Source organism: Maylandia zebra, linkage group LG7, assembly GCF_041146795.1.
Source record: "Maylandia zebra isolate NMK-2024a linkage group LG7, Mzebra_GT3a, whole genome shotgun sequence".
Classification (NCBI taxonomy): Eukaryota; Metazoa; Chordata; class Actinopteri; order Cichliformes; family Cichlidae; genus Maylandia; species Maylandia zebra.
In genome coordinates this window covers 62,833,663-62,853,268 of record NC_135173.1, presented here as the reverse complement: position 1 = coordinate 62,853,268, position 19,606 = coordinate 62,833,663, and the positions used below count along the sequence as shown (strand labels likewise).

General features: G+C 40.5%; 1 protein-coding gene across 1 annotated transcript in view; it reads right to left on the bottom strand.

Moving 5' to 3' along the window:
- Positions 1-17,547, bottom strand: part of hipk3a (homeodomain interacting protein kinase 3a) — a 33,774-nt gene extending 16,227 nt beyond the window's left edge. Inside the window, exons 1-4 of the mRNA XM_004569382.4 lie at positions 17,170-17,547; positions 12,659-13,695; positions 12,264-12,455; positions 11,924-12,105 (exon numbers count right to left, since the gene is read on the bottom strand). Coding sequence (XP_004569439.3) covers positions 11,924-12,105; positions 12,264-12,455; positions 12,659-13,693 — 1,409 coding nt within the window. The 5' untranslated portion in view covers positions 13,694-13,695; positions 17,170-17,547. The remainder of the gene's footprint in view (positions 1-11,923; positions 12,106-12,263; positions 12,456-12,658; positions 13,696-17,169) is intronic.
- Between the last annotated feature and the right edge of the window lie 2,059 nt (positions 17,548-19,606).

Here is a 19,606-nt window from a genome sequence, read left to right as displayed (position 1 = left end):
AAGAACTTGGCGCATAATTGTTATTTGTTTGGAACAATTTTCTGGTATTTCAGCAAAAAGATCTCTTATGGCTGGTACCCATTTTTAGCATCATTGATGACCAGAGATGGGCAGTAACTAAAACTAAAACCGTGATTTTTTGCGAGAATGTCTCATGACAGTGACGTTAGCAAGTGCGACGTTTGTGACAACAGCTGTGTGCAGATCAACAATGGATCATATATCAAGTGCGGGAGGGAGTATGAGCGTGCAGCGTTTAAAGAGTGGAAGTACTGAGCTTACTTTGAGTTTGATTCCATAAAAAGTGACAAAAACATTAGCGTCCATTAGCATTGTGCGTGGGAAGAAAACTTCTTTTTACAGCGAACCCCCCCACTTCCAAGCAAGCACCGATTTTCCCTGGCATGTTTAACTAAGACATGGTTAAAAACTTTGTTTCAACAATGAATCTTTCTGTATTATACATAAGGAACATTATGAATACCACCATGCTGCCTAGCATATGACTGTCAAAAAGGAACCAATTACCATGTTGTCAGCAGGATATTCTAAGAACTTAAACCAAATACTACATCCATATGACATGCATTCATTCCGGCAACAAAAGAACTAAATCTCTTTCAAAGAATGGACTTTGCCACTTGCGCAATTTACTGGGTCTCGTAATCTTGCAGTAGTTTCTTGAGCTGGTGGATGAAAACAATGCTCTATCAGGCCTGGACACAGCAGCTGAGAAACACTGCTGCAAACAGCAACCACTGCTGTGACGACCACAGGGAAAATGACTGTTGCCAAGCAACAACTGGACGCAGGACGATAATGTAACCGCATTACTGGGTGATAAATGGGGCCATCAGTCATCGCACTGTGTGTACATGTCTGTGAGAGTGTCTGCTTGTGTGTAGACACACAAACGCATATGTCAAGTTCATTTTTACAGAGCCCAGGCTTTCTGCCCTCCTTGGCTTGCAGGAAATTACACTTTGCCATTTCCCATTGCTCATTCAGGAGGAAGAAGTTCAGTTACGCAACACCAAAAAGAGCCTTGGGGTAGATGGCCTCAAACATTTACAGAACAGTCCTGTAGCAGGGAATAAGACGGTGATTGTGGGTTTCCTTGTTCTAAACATGCTTGAAGTGGTTGATTTTATCTGACAAACCAAAAACCAACCATTTTTCAAACAAACAGAAAGGCTAATAAAATACTTTTAAAATCTTTACTAAAATAATGAATTAAAAAATGATTCATACTTATTAAAACAACAAATAAAAATAGATACATAATGTCCCTTGTTGAGAAACTGCAGTCATAAAATAAGACAATGCTGCTGGAGATTACAACCAGTGTATTATTCTGATGTAGGAAGAGGAAACAGTGGTTCTTGTTTTAACTGTCATCACACCCATGTGCTTCTGCTGTTTCCTTAAAGTCAAGAACAGATCACACGGCAGCAACTCAATGCATTTGGACACGTACACACAGTCAAGTTTAAACTGAGCACCAGAAAGGGGAAGAAAGCAGAGTTTAGTGACACTGAACGTAGCAGTGTCCCACAGCTGGTCTACTGGGATTTCCCCCAACACAGCCATCTCTAAGCTTTACAGAGAATGGTCTGAGAAGGACCCAGAAAAATGCTTTGTTATTAATCAGAGAAAAACTTCCAGACGGTTTCATGCTGATAGGAAGACAACAGTAACTTAAATAATCACTTGTGAAAATGTTGAATCAGATGGGCTACAATTTGTATGAACTCACCAAAAACATTGCTTTGTCTCCTGAAATCGTAATTTTTGCTGCAACATCTGCACAAGCAACATGAGAGTGTAGTGCCATCCTGCTTTGTATCAACAGGTCAGTCCAGTGGTGGTGTAATGCTGTGAAGGTTATTTTCTTAGCACACTTTGGGCCCTTTAGTACCAACTGAGCATGTGCAAATGTGTAAATGTCTACTTGGGTATTGTTGGAAACTATGTCAACAACATAACCATCTTCTGATGGCTACTTCCAGCAGGATAATATGCCACGTCACACAGTTCAAATTGGTTTCTTGAACATAACAATGAGTTCACTGTACTCTAATGCCATCCACAGTCACCAGATCTCAATCCAATAGAGCACCTTTGGGATGTGGCGGAACAGGAGGTTCTCATTATAAATGTGCAACAGACAAATCGTCACCAACAACAGCTTGTTCAAACCATGCCACAAAAAACAAAACAAAAACAAAAAAAACAAAATCAAGGCAGTCCTGAATAGGGATGGGTATCGAAAACCGGTTCTTGTTGAGAACCGGTTCCCACTGTTTCAATTCCTTGGAATTGTTTGCCATTTTTGCAAACGATTCCCTTATCGATTCCAGTCGCCCCGAATGACGTCACCACGTTGCGGAGCGTCATTTACCTGGCAGGAAACACGGCGCGTAAGCGGCTCAAGCGCTCAAAAGTTTACGAGAACGGATGACAACAGGGCAACTTGCAATACTTGCAAAGTAGATACTTCATTTAAGGGAGGAAACACTACGAATATGCAAAAGCATTTGCTCACAAAACACGTGATAACCTTAAATGAATGTCATGTTTTTAATTCCGCTCCGGACTCGTGAATCTCAACCCAGCAGCAGCGGTAACGTTTGCACGTCCTCTCCCGTTAATGCGGCAGGTAAATAATCAACTAACAGTGCATATTATGTTAGCGCGATCTGCCTTATTACAAAACCTGCTATTACTGTGCATTTAGGTGACCATGATGAGACAGACAGACAGAGTCTGGCTGGCTCAGATGCTGGCAGTTCTCGCTGCAGTCTACCGGTAGCGTCTCCTTTCAGGCCAGGATAGACGAATGTCACCGAGCAGTGACTAAGTTTGTGGTAAAAGGCTTGAACCAGTGTTGCCAACTCCTCAGTAAGGAAAATCGCTATTGGCTGTCCTAAAAGTCGCTAGAAGTCGCTAAATGATGTCATCGCCTGATTTGCATAATTGGTCATGCTAATCTAATTGTAACCTATGTTGTTGGAGAGAGAAATAACATCGTGGAAGAGACATTAAGTGAGTAAAAAACTTCCTAAATGCATTTAGAGTTTATTTAGAACTACAAATTAAATTTATTTTAGCAATTATTGTTTTTTTTAATGTCACAATTCCAACCCTGCTCCTTTACCCGGGCTTGGACCGGCAAAAGTGACCTGAAATAGGCACTCTGGTGGAGTTACTTTGTGTGTGTGTTTATAAGTAGTTTTAAACCTTGTGATCCACAAAACAGCATAAGAGTAAAAGAAGAACTGACTGCGTTACAGCACCCACTGCTTGTTGAGAGTAAAATCGATACGCGCTTTCACGTCCTTTTTTTAGCGACCTTTTTTCTAAAAAAAAAAAAGTCGCTAAGGGGTCTGAAAACTCGCTAAATATAGCGACAAAGTCGCTAAGTTGGAAACACTGGCTTGAACCCATTTGCCACAGCAGATGCCCCCAATTTTAGGTAAGTGAATGTGTTTAATTGTAGGCAGGGACATTACTGGATATTCTTGTGTAATTGCTACTGAATAATTTATGTTATGCTTTGTTATTGCTACAGAAGAATATTTATTTTATTATTTTACATTTACAATTTTTTTTCCTGGGGACCCTGTGACACCCATTGAAGAGCCGTAGGCTGGATCTCTTAAGATCTCACTGTTGGGTTTGTAAGGCCATGTTACTCCTAAATTTCTATCTTGTTCAAAGAGAAGATATAAAACAAAGTTCTAAGCTAATCGAACTTAGTGTTCTCCTTTTTTAAAAAGAATCGATAAGAGAATCGATAAAGAATCGAATCGTTAAACAGAATCGAAAATGGAATCGGAATCGTGAAAATCTTATCAATACCCATCCCTAGTCCTGAAGGTAAAAGGGCATCTGTAAAGGTACCAGTAAGTAACTGAAAAGTCTTCGGTGACTGTGTCTATTCTTAGCTGCTATTAAATCTAGAGTCAGTAGTAATGATTTACAGTAATTATAAACTACCCAAGTGTTGATGCTCAAATGGTATGGTAAATGGGAAAGACTCCACTACACCTGAAAGTGATTCCTCGAGGCTGACATTTTGAAACGGAAGAGTCAATCTCTCTAGTTTAGACAGTACAGCCCATGTTGGTAAGCTTCAACTGCACTTAAATTTTAGTCAGTATTAAGACCACTCATTTTGTCACTTTATCTAAGGAAGATACAAGATGCTATTCTCCACCAACTACACAAGCAAAAACTCAGTTCAGCTGTGCATTACAGGCCTATAGCAAAAATAAACAGTCCACATGCATATGGTCAAGGGAGAGATGGAGACACACAAAAATAAACCTGAAGAGAGGAGTGTGTATGTGCACATGCATGTGTTGTTGTTGCCCCCCAGAGCAATAGCGGCAGCCTTCCAGATCTATAAAAGCTCATCACACAACACACAGCTGACACTCCCGCACACACACGCACACACCCACACCCACAGGTGTTTGGCAGGCAAACCAGGTTCCAGAACTAACTAGTCTCACTAGAAAGCAGCAGCTACGACACGAATAAACAGTGCATACAGTATGGCAACACACTGCTGCGGTGTTCAGAGAACAGAAATAACTATGGACACACACACACACACACACACACACACTCACTCTCTCTGGACACGTGTTTAATTGATGTTGATGTGATGGGACTTGGTACAGGACACGTGAACCCTGTGCTTGAACAAACTGCAAGCAGAGCTGATTCATCATGATTACATATCAAACAACGGCAGCATTTCATGTTGCAGGAAACACGTCAACCAGAGCAGCAACATTTGAAGCATGTCTTTGCTTTCTGTTGCATTTTCAAAATGTTTGTAACAATTCCTTAAGACTAACTGATCTTTGCTTCTAATTTGTAAAAAAATAAAATAAAAAACCCAAACAAACAAACTTGTAAGTAATATGAAGGCGACTCAATGAGTTCTCAGGCCACACCTTTACAAACATGGATGCATGCCTGTCATTCATTTGTGACAACAACTAACACATGCTAACAGATTTTTGCTACTTCCTCCTTCCATCAAGCATCTACGAGGCCATATTTGTGATACATGCACACGCACACTTAAGGCCATACTACTCACACAGTTGCTTTATCCTACCTAGTGACAATATGTACACAATTTCTGCACAAATGTGTGGATTGGTGGGGAGGAAATTACCCGATGCTGGTCAGATCTTGGACTAAAAAAAGTTGGCTCAAACAAAACTGACAATGAGGTGATCTGTGGCCAATCCAGTACACTGTGTACTACACCAAATGTCAGCAGCACAGAGGTTGCTAGAGGGAAAGCTAATGCAGTGTAAAATAAGCAAATGAGCAAAGTGACAGCAGCTTTGAGGCATTTCACTTTAGCTACACCAAGTTTTTATTTGTATTTTGTAGGAGTTTTTTAAACTGCAAAACTGCAGCCAAATAAGTTGACATGACTGACTGGTACTCGACATAAGCAGATATCATCAGCCATGGTAAAGGTGTGGTGACTTTATGGCAGACTACATTACAGGATTAGTAAGGAGGAACAACTAACAAATAAAATGACAATTATATTATTTAGTCATCCAGATCAGCCTCAGATATATTGAATATCGTCTCAATGGCAGCTACCTGACATTTATTCACCTGTTCACATGATTACATTTCACTGCTTTGTAGAATGTAACCACTATCATTGTTTTACTTCATTAGCATTTAAACACCACAATAATTTTCACTTAGATTTTGTTTATTATCTACACAAACTGCATTTGTATGCGGCTGATTATTATAACATTCACACTAACACAGTAGCCAGTGTTTATAATAATATCAATAGCCATAACAACAAAACTGATCTTATTAGCTTATTAGAAATATAGTGTAACAGTTTAATTGTGTTTAAGTGTAGCTCTGGACACACCAGTTTCAGATTTTTGTACAAACAGCTGCTTCACCACACAGTAGCATAAATAATCCATCTGGAGTCCCCAGAAAAATCAATAAGCTTGCCACACAGACACACAGCTACGCAGATTAGGTGTGTGTACTATCATATCATATAATACAATACAGGTGTACAATTTTACGTGATAAAAAACTGACATATCACGAAATCAGTGTTATAGAGATGCCGTGTGTTTACATTCCCTAGTATCCACAGAATGTGATAAGCCCAGGCATGTCAAAACGATGATTTAATACTGAAAAAGGCAGCTACTTAGACAACCTCTAACAAAGCACAGTACGTTGCAAAATATGCAAGAAAGCCGTTACTGCTAAAGGAAGACACAACAAATTAGTTTCAACGAAGACTAGAGATGCTGGCACCTGGTGATGCGAAACCCAAAAGTAAAGAAATCACTTAAAGCATTGCTGGAGTTGGCAGTCCATATAACAGGAAGTGGAAACGGTGGACGGAAATGACTGGTTATGTGGTGGCAAAGGCAGGGCTTTAAGCAGCTAGTTAAAAATCCCAACTCAAGATTCCCAGGTACAAAATGTTTTTTAGGTTCAGTTTTATTATGTGACAATATTGAGCAGGCTGCATAAGAGCTACAAAGTTAAGTTAGTTACTTAACAGTAACTAAGTCAGTTAAGTACGTTTGTTTTTATTTCTATAGCATCAGAAGTAGGGCTGCACGATTAATCGTTAGAAAATCGCGATCTCGATTCATACGTATGTGCGATCTCATTTCCAAATGACAACGATTTTTAAAAAAAAACAAAACAAAAAAAAAACAACAAACAACCAAAAAAAATAAATAAATAAAATTTTTTTTAAAAAAGACGACAACGATTGTACCGCATTTTGATCCGGGACGTAATCTGCATGAAAACAAGCGCTCACTCTTCCTGCTCAACAAATGACAAGGGCGGAGCCTTATACCACGTGATACAGAAGCTGTGCGATGCTAAAATTAGCAGGGAAAAAACAACGGAGAGCACGTCAGGGATGACGAGAAAGTGACAGGAGAAAATCCATCCCGGTCAACCACCCAAACATCAATAACGGGAACCTTATACAGCGCTTCCCTATACACGTCGAACTCCCGCAGGCACAAAGAAATTACGGAGGCTATCACTTATCACCTGACCAAAGATATGGCTCCCATCAACACTGTGCAAAACGAGGGATTTAGGAAAATGATCAACACCCTAGACAAACGCTACACAGTGCCGTCCCGCAACTATTTTTTTTATTGTTGCACTACCTGCTCTATACACGCAGTGTCGAGCAATGGTGGAGACGGAATTTCAAGCAGTACAACATTTTGCGGCAACAACAAAACGTGAGATATTTGTTGTTTTTATGTTTATTTATTGTTTTTATGTTCAGTCTCAACTGTTATGAAGTTGATGTGCAGTTAATAAGTGCAATAAATATTTATACTGGAAAAGAAAATCGTGAGAGAATCGTGATCTCAATTCTAAGCAAAAAAATCGTGATTCTCATTTTATGCAAAATCGTGCAGCCCTAATCAGAAGTATCATCACAAAATTCCTTCAAATATCTTAATACAACTTTGAGTCTATGCTACACAATCCTAACGCAGATGTGTGTACACATAAGCACATACACACAAAAACAAGCGCACACAGGTGAAAAAGGGGTCAGTATATAAAAAGAGAAGTGCAGGTAAATTAGGAACCAGCAAACAAGAGACAGGGAATGTATTTAATGTTTTATCATATACATACACTTAATGTGAGTATCATATATTATTCACTCAAAGTACAAGAAACGTATCATGGAATCAGGTATGGACTTCACTGGCAGGTTTCCCTGCAGACTAAATGTCAGTTAGGAAACATGATACCAAACATGGTTACAACTGATTTCCACAGTTTTACTTCCACAGAGAACGGCAAATAAAAAAAACCCAACAACAACAACAAAAAAGTCATCTTCTAGCCCTACTTTGTAAAACTGTGCCAACGTGGGTGAGGCAGCAACTTAACTCAACATATGGGTACTGCATTTTGAAAAGAAGCTCAAGATCTGCCTAGGACTCTGTCAAATTAGACCTCGACAAAGACATCTGAATATCTACATGTACAAGATGTACGACACTAGGCGCCAAAGTAAAACATCACTTCAGTGGCAAAGACATCACACCTAGCTTAAGGAAGGCTACACACCCTGCCCCGATCTGCAACTGTGTTAAGATGATAGCAGTCTTTACTTCTACCTGAGCTGCTTAGCTGAATTATTCACATAGCCCAATGCTCCATTTTCACTGTGGGAGGTGGTTTTACGTCAACAACCCCCACAGCACAGAACAGTCACCTCACCAGGCCCTGCTGTGTCATGCTACTATGGCAACATCACATAAGCACATGATGAGCACAAAGGTTTCAGCTACAACTTTCTAGTTACAGAGCAAGGCTTAGGGGAAATCAATAAAGTTCAAGTTCATACCATCACCCTCTCAACTCAAGCACGGTGCTCACTACCAGATAAACCCAAACTATGTTGACATATTGCGCCTTTGACGCCGACAGTGAAAGATGAAATAAAATGTACACACTCACAAATTATGTAAAATGGATGTGATAATCTTTATAAGAATATAATTTCCGATCCTATAAAGTCTATCCAACTTGAATGCATATTCCTTTACAGGCTTTTGAACATGCAAACAGGAGGATCAAAAAACCCAACCTTTAATTACTGGACATGCTACCACTTGAACCACAGATTACCCAGTGAGTCATAAGTTTTTGTTTAATTACCAACGCAATTAGCAGCAGCATCCAAAAGGAAGTTCACCGTAAATTTACACAAACATTGCTAATAACGGCCCAATATAATATCTCAAATCACAACAATCTTATTACATAAGCTAGTCACAAAAGGCCCTAACTTTACATTTAAGAAAATGTACTTATACAAGCAGTTATGGCTATGCTATTTGTCTGCCCTCACTTTGACATTAGGTGATATGTGAATGCCTTGAAACTAAGTTCTTTTCAGTGAGTGTCTAATGTGATTTATGGTCAGTGCTCTCAAGACTAGAACTAGACAAAACACCAATCTGTTCATTTTTTTGTGGATAAATATAGACTCTTTGTCATGCCAGTAAACACCAGGAACAAAACATTCATACTGGGCCTCATTAAAATGACCTCAGTTTTACTGCCATTTTCAGGGTTTCTTTGTGTTTTAAAAATCTGAATTCTCATCAAAGCCACACTGTTGGCAATGCCATTATCCATGGTGCTGGAAAATCCAGGGAAAACCCAAAAACATTAAGCAAAAAAGCAGAAAAAAGAAAAATCCATCCAACCACTGTGGTGAGGCTGTATCTATTAAGAGCTTCGCTATGGTAACAATACAGCACAGGCATTATGTAACATGAGCATGGGAGATGATACACTATATCCTTCAAACCACTCTCCACATAACCTCACTTACAAACAACGTAACACTCGCACAGAGTGAGCTGACTCATTGAACTGGGTCTTGTATAACAGCAATAAGAAGCAACAGCTACTTTCATCTGCTCCACACGTATAGGAAACAAAATGCACTGCAAAATATTATTATGACATCTCAGTTTGAATACAGACAATTCCCCCAACCAAGCTTACATACATGCTTACCAGTGCACACTGCACGTGCAGTACCAGCTATCATCATGGCTAAGCCAACTCCTCCTCACACAAACCCACAATGGAAAGCAGGTGGGATATACAGCAAGAGAAGAAAGCCATGAAGTACTGGTTTATTTAAAAATAAGACTGTGTCTGGAGTCAGCATATTCTTTCAGCCATACATCACCAGCTAAGATAAAGGTCAAATTAAAAGGTACAAAATCTCAACATACAAACGTTGAATACTCAGCAAAGCCCCTCTGTGACATTCATGTGGCATTATTGTCAGGCATGTTAGGGCACATTTTATATCCAGGCTCAACAGCTGTTCTATAGACAGGGGCACCACATAGGAACACACCCAGACACACACAGGAATGTCTGAATGTTTTTTCCTGGATCTAAATGTGGGTTTTCACATACCACATTCTTCACTGGCCTGAGTGACCTCTCTGAAATCCACCAGCAGCCCATTTTAACTGCACTATGATCTCACTTTTGCTGCTTCGAGATGAAACAAACACACACACACACACACACACACACACACACACACACACACACACACACACACACACACACACACACACACACACACACACACACACACACACACACACACACACACACACACACACCACAGTTAAACAGGTCAAATGAGGAGCAAATCCTTTATGTTATGTAACAGCTGTAGCTCCACACTAAACCTCAGCTCTGGTAGAGGAGGGGGCTGGGGAGTGGCTAGATTTATCTAAAATAGAGAAGTTGCACAAAGCTATTGGTGGAATGTTTGTGCTCTAAGGCTCAGTTTTACATTTACACAAGTTTCTTCACCTCAGGAAACCCAGACTTATGTATCCCCATTTCAACACCACTACCAGAAACACTTTTGAAATAACTGATAATGTGCTACGTTCCTTACAGGGCAATAAAATCAGAACTGCAGAGAGTGTACTGTTGGGTGTGTGTGCTCCATTAGCTGCTGGCATACCCCTTATCCCAGCAGCCTCTGAAGAATTGCACAATGAAGAGTTTGCAACAGTTCACCCGACCCAAATGACCTGCTTGCTGAAACTTGCTAGTCGGAGCTGTGATGAATAAAATTGCCAGCGTTCTGTCCCGTGATTAGCAAAAAGCAAATACTTTTGCTTTGGAAACAAGCTTGGATATCATTATACGTATCACAAACAAGCCTACGAGTCCACAATGAGACGGCTATATACCAAAGAGAGACAAGGTTGTTTTTTTTAGTCGACCTTGTGGTCTACTTTGTTTTTAAGTACAGAAAGTCCTAAATTTATTGTGTCATAATGCGAGCATGTAAGCTTACAGCTTAACAATGTAATTAAGTTCTACATTTCAGTTCAACAATGCGTCCTGAGGTTGGGAAAGCTGTTTCATAAGCACGTTCTTGCTTTCACAGAGGCCAGAAAGACAAGCCAAATATTTCATGACGCTGTTCCTCATATAAACATTTCAGTTCCTCTGCACATTATGCAAGATCAGCCAAGTTAAGGGCGTGATGCACTGAGAACTACTCAGATGTACATCCAGGCATGTACATAAAAAATGCATACAAATACAGAAGGGGGAAAAAACAGCTCCCAAGACATGTCAATGAACTCCCAATGAGAGTGTGCAGGTTGTTACAGACCACGTCATTTTACATAACAGAGAAGGCCTAAACACACAATGCTCAGGCAAGACCTCACTAAGCCCTGTGAGAAACGGGGAGAAACACACAAACAACCATTACCCATGGGAATAAGTCAAATCACTGTGCTAGCATGTTATGAAGACAAATACCATGACATTTCACCTCGTGACATATCTGATCTTCCTAAAAATATTCTACCATGTGAAGCTTATTCTGAACACTTTGTACTACTGGAAACCAGCTGGGTTCAGTCTGATGCATGCACTGATTGGTTTTTTTAAACATATTTAGGGGCCTTTTTGACAAATGTGAGTCCTATTCAAAATTTTTAAAAGCCCATAATTACAGTAAAACTAAAACTTTAATTGTCACATTACAGGAAATAAAAATGTTTACCATAAACATTTATCTCAAAATTAAACATCATGCTTCTCTTATGATATGGTAACTGATAACGCTGCATTAAAACTACAGGGAGTAGTGAAGGCTGCATTCTGATCTACAATAACAAAGCAAGTTTACACAGCAAATTATTTTAGAACAGCTTCAAAATGTCTTTCAAAGTATGAACAGGAATGCCTATCATATCACGCCACACCCACTGGTGAATGACTCCCATGAGTCTTGAAGAATGATTCAGAATTGAGTGAAAGCACTCACCTGTAGTATCTGGACTGCAGATAAGTGGAGCAGACAGCCTTGGAGACATGGCTGGCTGAGCCAAAATCAATGACTTTGACTCTGTAGGGCTGTCTGGAGGGGTCAACCAGCATGATGTTCTCTGGCTTCAGGTCAGCGTGAATCAAACCCAAAGACTTGAGCTTCTTTAGGGCTGTTGCCACCTGCAGGAATTAACACAAATACAAAATATGATTCAAAATGGTGCTCTGCATTTTTTTTAGCCCATTAAAAACTAGGTGTGCCAGCTCTAAAAGCATCATCATACAATATGTCCTGTATCTTATGTGTTTCTATGGCAGAAAAGAAAAGTTTGTTTTACCTGCTGCAGAATAGGCCTGATGATTTTGAGTGGCAGTGGGCTGAACTTGTTCTGTTTAAGAAAGTCATACAGATTTTGCTCCAACATCTCAAACACCAGGCAGGTGTGGCTGCGGTGCTGGAAGCACTCCAAAGCACGCACCACATTGTGCTCCTCTGCATTCTCACTGCTCAACCGTGCCAATATCTCAACCTGGAACAAAAGGAAATAACATAGGCTCAGACTATCAGCTGTTAAAAGATTATGGGAGAGAGAGGAAAAAAAGGCAAATTGAACCGTTTCTGTTGTTCGGTTTTGGTGTGATGCTGCAACAAAACTGTGGGCATGCACAGAGTAACACAGCAGCAGATTTCAGCTAACACACTAACAACAGACAGTAATTCACAGTTCCTCACCTCAATCTGTCCCTGACGTGCATAAGACGGATGGTTCTTCAGTATTTTAACAGCCACCACTTCACTCGTTCCCCTCTTCCAACACTTTACCACCTGGCCAAAGGTGCCACGACCCAGAAACTCCAAAACCTCATAGCTGTTCTTCTGGGAACACAGAACCTCATGCTGAACTAACTGGTAGTCACCATCTCCTGACCCAGCTCTAGTCACTGTAGCTCCAGCCACTGCCTCGTTACTGCCATTTGGCCTGATTTCAGATCCATCCACCCTGATTCCAATGTCTGTCACACCTTCCACCCTGTTGTGTTGAGCAGGCATCCCTCCACCTCCTAATCTGACAGTGTCTGCAAAGTTCCCAGTGTTGGTTTGCAACATGGCCACCGGAGGAGGAAGTGAAGGCAGAGCAGATACCTCCTCCACTATCTGCATGGTTCCGACACAGTTGTTTCCCTGCAGTTGTTCTCCACTTTCACCTGTCTTCTTTTCACATTTCTGGATGGCAGCTGTGTCTAAAAGTTTGGTGTATCCTCCTGGCCTCGGTACTCTTCTGTTTCTACCACCGTCCTCTTGCGTTCTGATACAGGCCCTACTCAGCAGCCCACAGTCCAGGCCTCCTCCTGCTGGAGTACCACCACTGTCCCTATAAAGCCTCACTTCCTGTGGGCCTCTGCCTCTGCTCTGGCAAAGAGACTGCTGATCCTGGGTCCGAGTTGGACCTTCTCCTAGGTTCTCTTCACTCTGTATTCCTGCAGTCTGCAATGCCCACAGCCCCCCTTCTCCGAGCTGTATTCCTGCGTGCAGTCTCCCTGAATCAGCCCCGACTGAGGATGGGACAACGTTGTTGGGATATGCAATACCGTAGTTGACTCCGATCACATAGGTTTTGGGTGGTGGTCGGTGCTGAAAGGCTCTGCTGGTGTTATTACTGCGGTGGGCTTCACCTATATGTCTGCTGGTACCACTACTGCTGGTTCCTAAGGCACTTGTTTGAGCTGAGTGCATCTGTGATGGGTAGACCAAGACTTGTGAGGCCATACCTAAAGAACAGAAACACAAGCCACATTAATCATTTAAAGCATGGCAAAACAAACTCACACCAAAATGCTACATTCAAAAAAAAGTAAAGAGTAGAACCAAAGTTTTTTCTTCTCCTTCACCATTCTCTCGAGCCAAGATTTTAAACAAAAAGAAAAAAAAAATACCAAAGGACACCAGAGCAAATACACATTAACTCATCATTTCACCATTACAGGAAAGGGGAACTGGCCTCCTGTAATGAGAGATGGGGGAAGCCCGCTGCATCTCTGGCCTGTCTCTGCATGCTATACTCAAGGGTCAGTTTCACACAAGCAGAACCACACTGCAAGCAGTACTGGAGGGGAAAATAATCCACCATAAAGGCACGATGAGTTATCAACCAGTGACATTTTACAAATATGGCAATGATACTGAAGTAACAGTGCTTATTTAGATTAGCATCAAAACCAAAATCAGAAGTAACACCATCTGTAAGAGAGGACGCTGAACTGTAGTAGCTACTGCTTTACTTTATGGCCTTTGCAATGCTGTAGTCCAAATGATCTAACAACGATTCTTTGATTAAGGCACACCTCACTCCCAAATCCTAGAAGCATATTAGATCAAAACATGCATTAAAGAAACTTACACAATCTTCATGTCAATCACTCACTTTTCTATTCAGTGCTTTCTACTTTAGGTAGTTGTCTATTACTGATGTTCATGTATTAATGGAAACATTTGTTCAGCATACAATGTGATCTATGCTGTAAAAATGTAAGAGTTCACATTTCTAAAGTCAGAACACTGTGGTAGCACACCAGGCGTATACTAGCTAAAGTGTGATAACATGGTTAGAAACCAATGTGACACAATGTGGGGGTCATGATAACTGTGTATTGATAGTATTAAAGTATTAAATATTCATGTCATGCCTATAGCACAAATAGGCTTTCTCAAACTGTTTTTATGCTTTTGTAGAGTTACAGTTAGAACCATCACCTCCATCCACTCGGATTTCAATTTTAATTTCCCAAAACAAACGACAACAAACACATTCAGTTATAGAGCCAACTAAAAGAATACAGACTTTTTTTCTTAAAGATTTTGTACAGATATCTTTTTTGGTGTGTTTCTTTTTTACCAAAATAATTGTGGAGTGAAAATTTAATACTGTGATAGCCCTGGAGCACAATCTACAATGTTTATTAATGTTAGATGCTTTGTTGAATTGGATTACATGTTTTAAATCACAAATGACACTGACGTTATAGACCAAGGTTTAGGCCAGTTTTCTCAGCTGACAGTTCAAATCAAATTCAAATTAGATGTAGGCCTATTCAAACAACATGGATGTGTATTCAATGTTCACAAAAAGACAGAAAGGCAGTATAATTTTATGGAAATCTAAAGCATAAATTTTACTGATTGTTTTTATTGGGTAACTGAATTTATAAGAGATGGGGTATGGGCAGGAGGCTTTTTTGGGGGAAAAAAAAAAAAAAAAACTTTCAGCAAAGTGTAATTCAAGTTGTCTTGATAGGATTAGGACTGTTCCATGACCACTGGGCTCTGACCAGCCAGTATCAGGTTTCTTTTAGACTAGATAAGGTGAGCAAGGACTAACTGGTGGAGAAGTGGAATAAGAAGAGGGTCTCACCACACTGAGTGGGGTTGAAATCAACCAGGTAAGACTACTGTGGCTTGATCCGTTTTTATATCTGAAAACAAACAGCAATCTTTTAATTAATCCTTTATTTTCTCTTCCAAACTGAAAAAGTACCTAATGCCCCCAAAGCTGAACAAGGACTTTTGTTAACCCTTAAACTCTTTTAAGTGAGCAATGTCCATCTGTCCCACAAAACAGTTAAATCATTGACTAGAGTGGACACATTAGGCCGAATTATTAATTATTCAGACCTTAATGAAGCACTGCTGGCATTACTCACATCTCCCTGGAAGTTAGGAATATACAAACAAAGGAAAGTGATTATGCAGCCAAAGAACAAACATGCTTGATTTAGTTTTACACCAAATAGGATATGATTAGAGAACAGTGTTAGCCATTGTGTAACATACATATTTTAACATCCCATTGTCTAATGCTACACACTACTATAAAATATTTGCCTTCATTTATTCTTTTCCTGCAACTTTCCTTTCATTGCAGCAAGTCTGTACACCGCGATAACAGGCATAGGCAAAGGCTGCAGCCATACTTCCTGAATGCCCGTGTTTGGCTGGGTTACATTGGGACTCAGGTGATTCCAGTTTGACGCTCATGAAGCCGGCTGCGTTAAGCACAAAATTTCATTCCAAGTGCCAATGCAGGTTGAGACAAGCAGAGGGGTGTGCCTCAAAGTCAACATTAAAATAAAACACACCTCTTATTACCAGCAGGGCTGATGGACAGTAACACTTGCAACCACACTTTTCTCTCTCAATATAGATCTGTATTCAGACTCTGGTTAACAACAATATTACTCAGAGCAGAAATGAGCTGGCAAATAGCTGTGGAGTGTGGCTGTAATTAAAATTCTTGCTGACATCATTGTAGTCTAAAACCAAACCCATATTTTTCCACTGCCTCCCTCACCGCTACCTTTCTTCATTCAACAACTACAGCAGCAAATTTAGCAAACACTAAAAATAATCTGATGGTGCTACAGGAAAAAAAAAAAAAAAAAAAAAAAAAAAAAAAAGGCGACACCACCATATGGCTGATGCCAACATCTCCACCTTCCTACGCTTGCCAATATGTCATTCCAGTCTCTGGGGGCCACCGACACAGCCAGTGCTGCTCTGCCTTCTCACTGCCAGGCTTAGGTAGCCTGATATCCCCACAGGATGACGAGACCCAAGCCTGAAATAGAGAGCCACGACACACACAAGTGTTTGCGTGTTTGTATGTGCTCACGGGTCCAGCTAGCGTCCACCCCACAGTTTGTTACTGATCAATCTAGAGAGGCATGTTAGCACACGGGGAGGGTGATGTGTGCCTGGCTGTGTGTGTGTGTACGTGTTTGGGGGATGGGCAACACCAGCCGAGACACCTGTTGGAACTTATAAACTGACAGGCAGCAAAGTAATTTACTCAAACTCACTCAAAAATACAAGTGCGAACTTTTACAGGTGTTATATCTTTACTAAGGGACAAAAATGTGTCAAATAAAGTCGTTTTTTCAGTACATAACTTTTTCAAGTTAGCATAAGTTAACAAAATGCATAGCTAAAGTTACTTAAAAATGAACACACATGAAAGGGCACACTAAAACCACACACCTGAATAGCTACCGTGTGCCCTAGCTCTAATTAAGCACGTTTTTATCGCCAACAGTTTCCAGCTACAGGGGACAAATCGAAGTTAGCAGCTGTTAGCAAACAAGCTAGCCATGAGCGAAGTACTGTCAACGTTAAAGGGACATATGAAACAAACACCAGCGCAGCACACAAAGTCCATTTGACGCCCAGCCTTGCCAGATAAGGTGACATACCTTCAACAAAACCAGTAAATCGTATCGCCCAGGGTGTGAAAGAGCTGGCTAGCAACGAGGACCCGCACCACAGTCGATTCCTGCAACGGTGCTGCTCCTGCTGCTGCTGCCATCTTGTTCAACGACGAGGACACACCGAGCGACTTTTCGCACATTTGAAGCACTAAATAACGCAAATAACTATCTATTACGAGAGCCCGACGTGACCCATGCTTTCCACAGCCGTCTCGGGTTGCGCCGAACGTCACTCTTGTGCCTGCTTAGGACAAGGAATCCGTGTTTCTAAACTTTTGCATGTTAATACGCCTCGTCCCCCACGGAGATAGCTGCTGGCGGGCGGCTAGCTGTTGCTGCTGGTTCGGTAGCTTGTTGCTTCTCCGCATGTGTGGAATGTTGGGGAGGGCAGAGGGAGGGGACAGTAAAATAATAACAGTGCTGTCTCCATGAAACACTGACTGAGCTGCAACGTTTGATTTCTGTTTAGATGTGCCAGAATTAAAACTTGTTTTTAACAATCTGTTCATTTCATCATCTTTTGAACTTTATTACAGTACTATGAATTTGTATCCACTCCAAAAAAAGATGCTTTGTTTTTACACGCATGGCTTCATCAGCCCCCATGTTCACCACAAGTCAGTTGATAATGTTTATACTTCTTTTAGCTCATTCTAGCTCACTGTGCTGGCATGATCCCCATGTTTAAATAAAACACTCTCTAGCTGAGCTGTGACAAAGAAAATGGCACAAAGGACAGTCGGTGGCATGTAATAATACACCAACACAGGAGTACTGGTTGCTTCTGGTTCTCTGGTCCTAAATTAAAGTTGCCTTTTGTGTTAGCGGTGATCAGCTGAAGCTTCTGTGTGCTGCTATTTTTGAGTCTTTTTAGGGAATCAAACAGAATCACTCATCGGTAATAACTGGATTGCACACCAAAGTGATAAACACAACACTCAAAGATGTTTAATTGTTGTTTAATTCTTAAATAAAATATAAATTCAAATGTTTTGTTTTCTTCTCCATCACATCCACAGTTAGTATGCATACAGCTGGGGGAATCAGATCACATGTATATTGATGCAGAATAATTGAAAGCAATAATTGCAAGTGTCATTTTGCACATTACTTCATAATACTTTGCTGAATGTAGCCATCATATTAGGTACACCTGTTCAACTGCAAATATATAAGCCAAATAGCATTGCATTGTAGCAACCTGCTTTTCAAGCTGAGCATCTGAATGGCAAAGAAAGGTGATTTATTAAGTGACATGGATGTGGGTGCCAGAGGGGCTGGTCTCAGTATTTCAAAAACTGCTTATCTACTGAGATTTTCCCACACAGCCATCTCTAGGGTTTTTGGAGAACGGTCCAAAAAAAGGGAAAATATCCACTAAGCAGGAGTTCTGTGAGCAAAAATACCTTGTTGATGTCAGAGGTCAGAGGAGAATGGCCAGAGTGCTTCAAGCTGATAGGATGGCAACAGGAACTCAAATAACCAAGCCATGCAGAACAGCGTCTCTGAATGCACAACAGTCCAGCCTTGAGACAGATGTGCCACAACAGCAGAAGTCCACACTGGGTGCCACATCTATCAGATAGGAGCAAGAAACAGAGGCTACAATTTGCACAAGCTCAACAAAATTGTAGTTTCATTTTATGCTGTGACGTTCAGATGGTAGGGTCTGGATTTGGCGTAAACAGTATGAAAACAAATGTTTTTGACTAACTTTTAGAATATTTGAATTTAATTCAAATATTACATGAACTCTTTGGGAATGTCAGCCTTTTTCTTTCGTTATTCCTTCCTCTTGAAAGGTTTAAAAGCAACTGTAAAATCTAAAATCATAGTGTATAATTTTAGATATGAAGATTGTTTTTAATACATGGCTGAAAATCCTTTGCAGTCAATGACTGCTTGAAAGTGCACCACCTCCCTTGATATGTTATGCCAGGCCTGCACTTCTGTTAAAACCCTTAAATTAAAGCTGAAAATTTAAAACAATTATAATTGTCCAATAACGTTCAGAGCTTACTCTATGTAGATTTAGTAGTAATTAAGATTACGGACAAAATGGCAGCCAGGCAGTCATAATATAAGTGAAACAAGTTAGCTATTGGATTAGCCAAAACACACCCCAGTGCAGTTCAGGACAAGACAATGCATGTTAGCGTTACAACAGTGCGAACTTAGTCAGCTCTAAAGCATTCAAAGTGCATGCTCCCATCATGCTGTTGCACTTATTTCTTGGTTTCTTTGTAGGCATGTTCAAAAACATTAAAATAGTGGTCATAATTGCCAACAAAACTTAATTCAAACACGCTGTTTTGAAGAATAAGTACAAGTCTCCCTCTGGTTATAAATTGCTCTTATGCAAGTATTTGATCGCACGCTTTTTATTGCACAAACGCAACGCCTTGTACTGGTTTTTAAATTT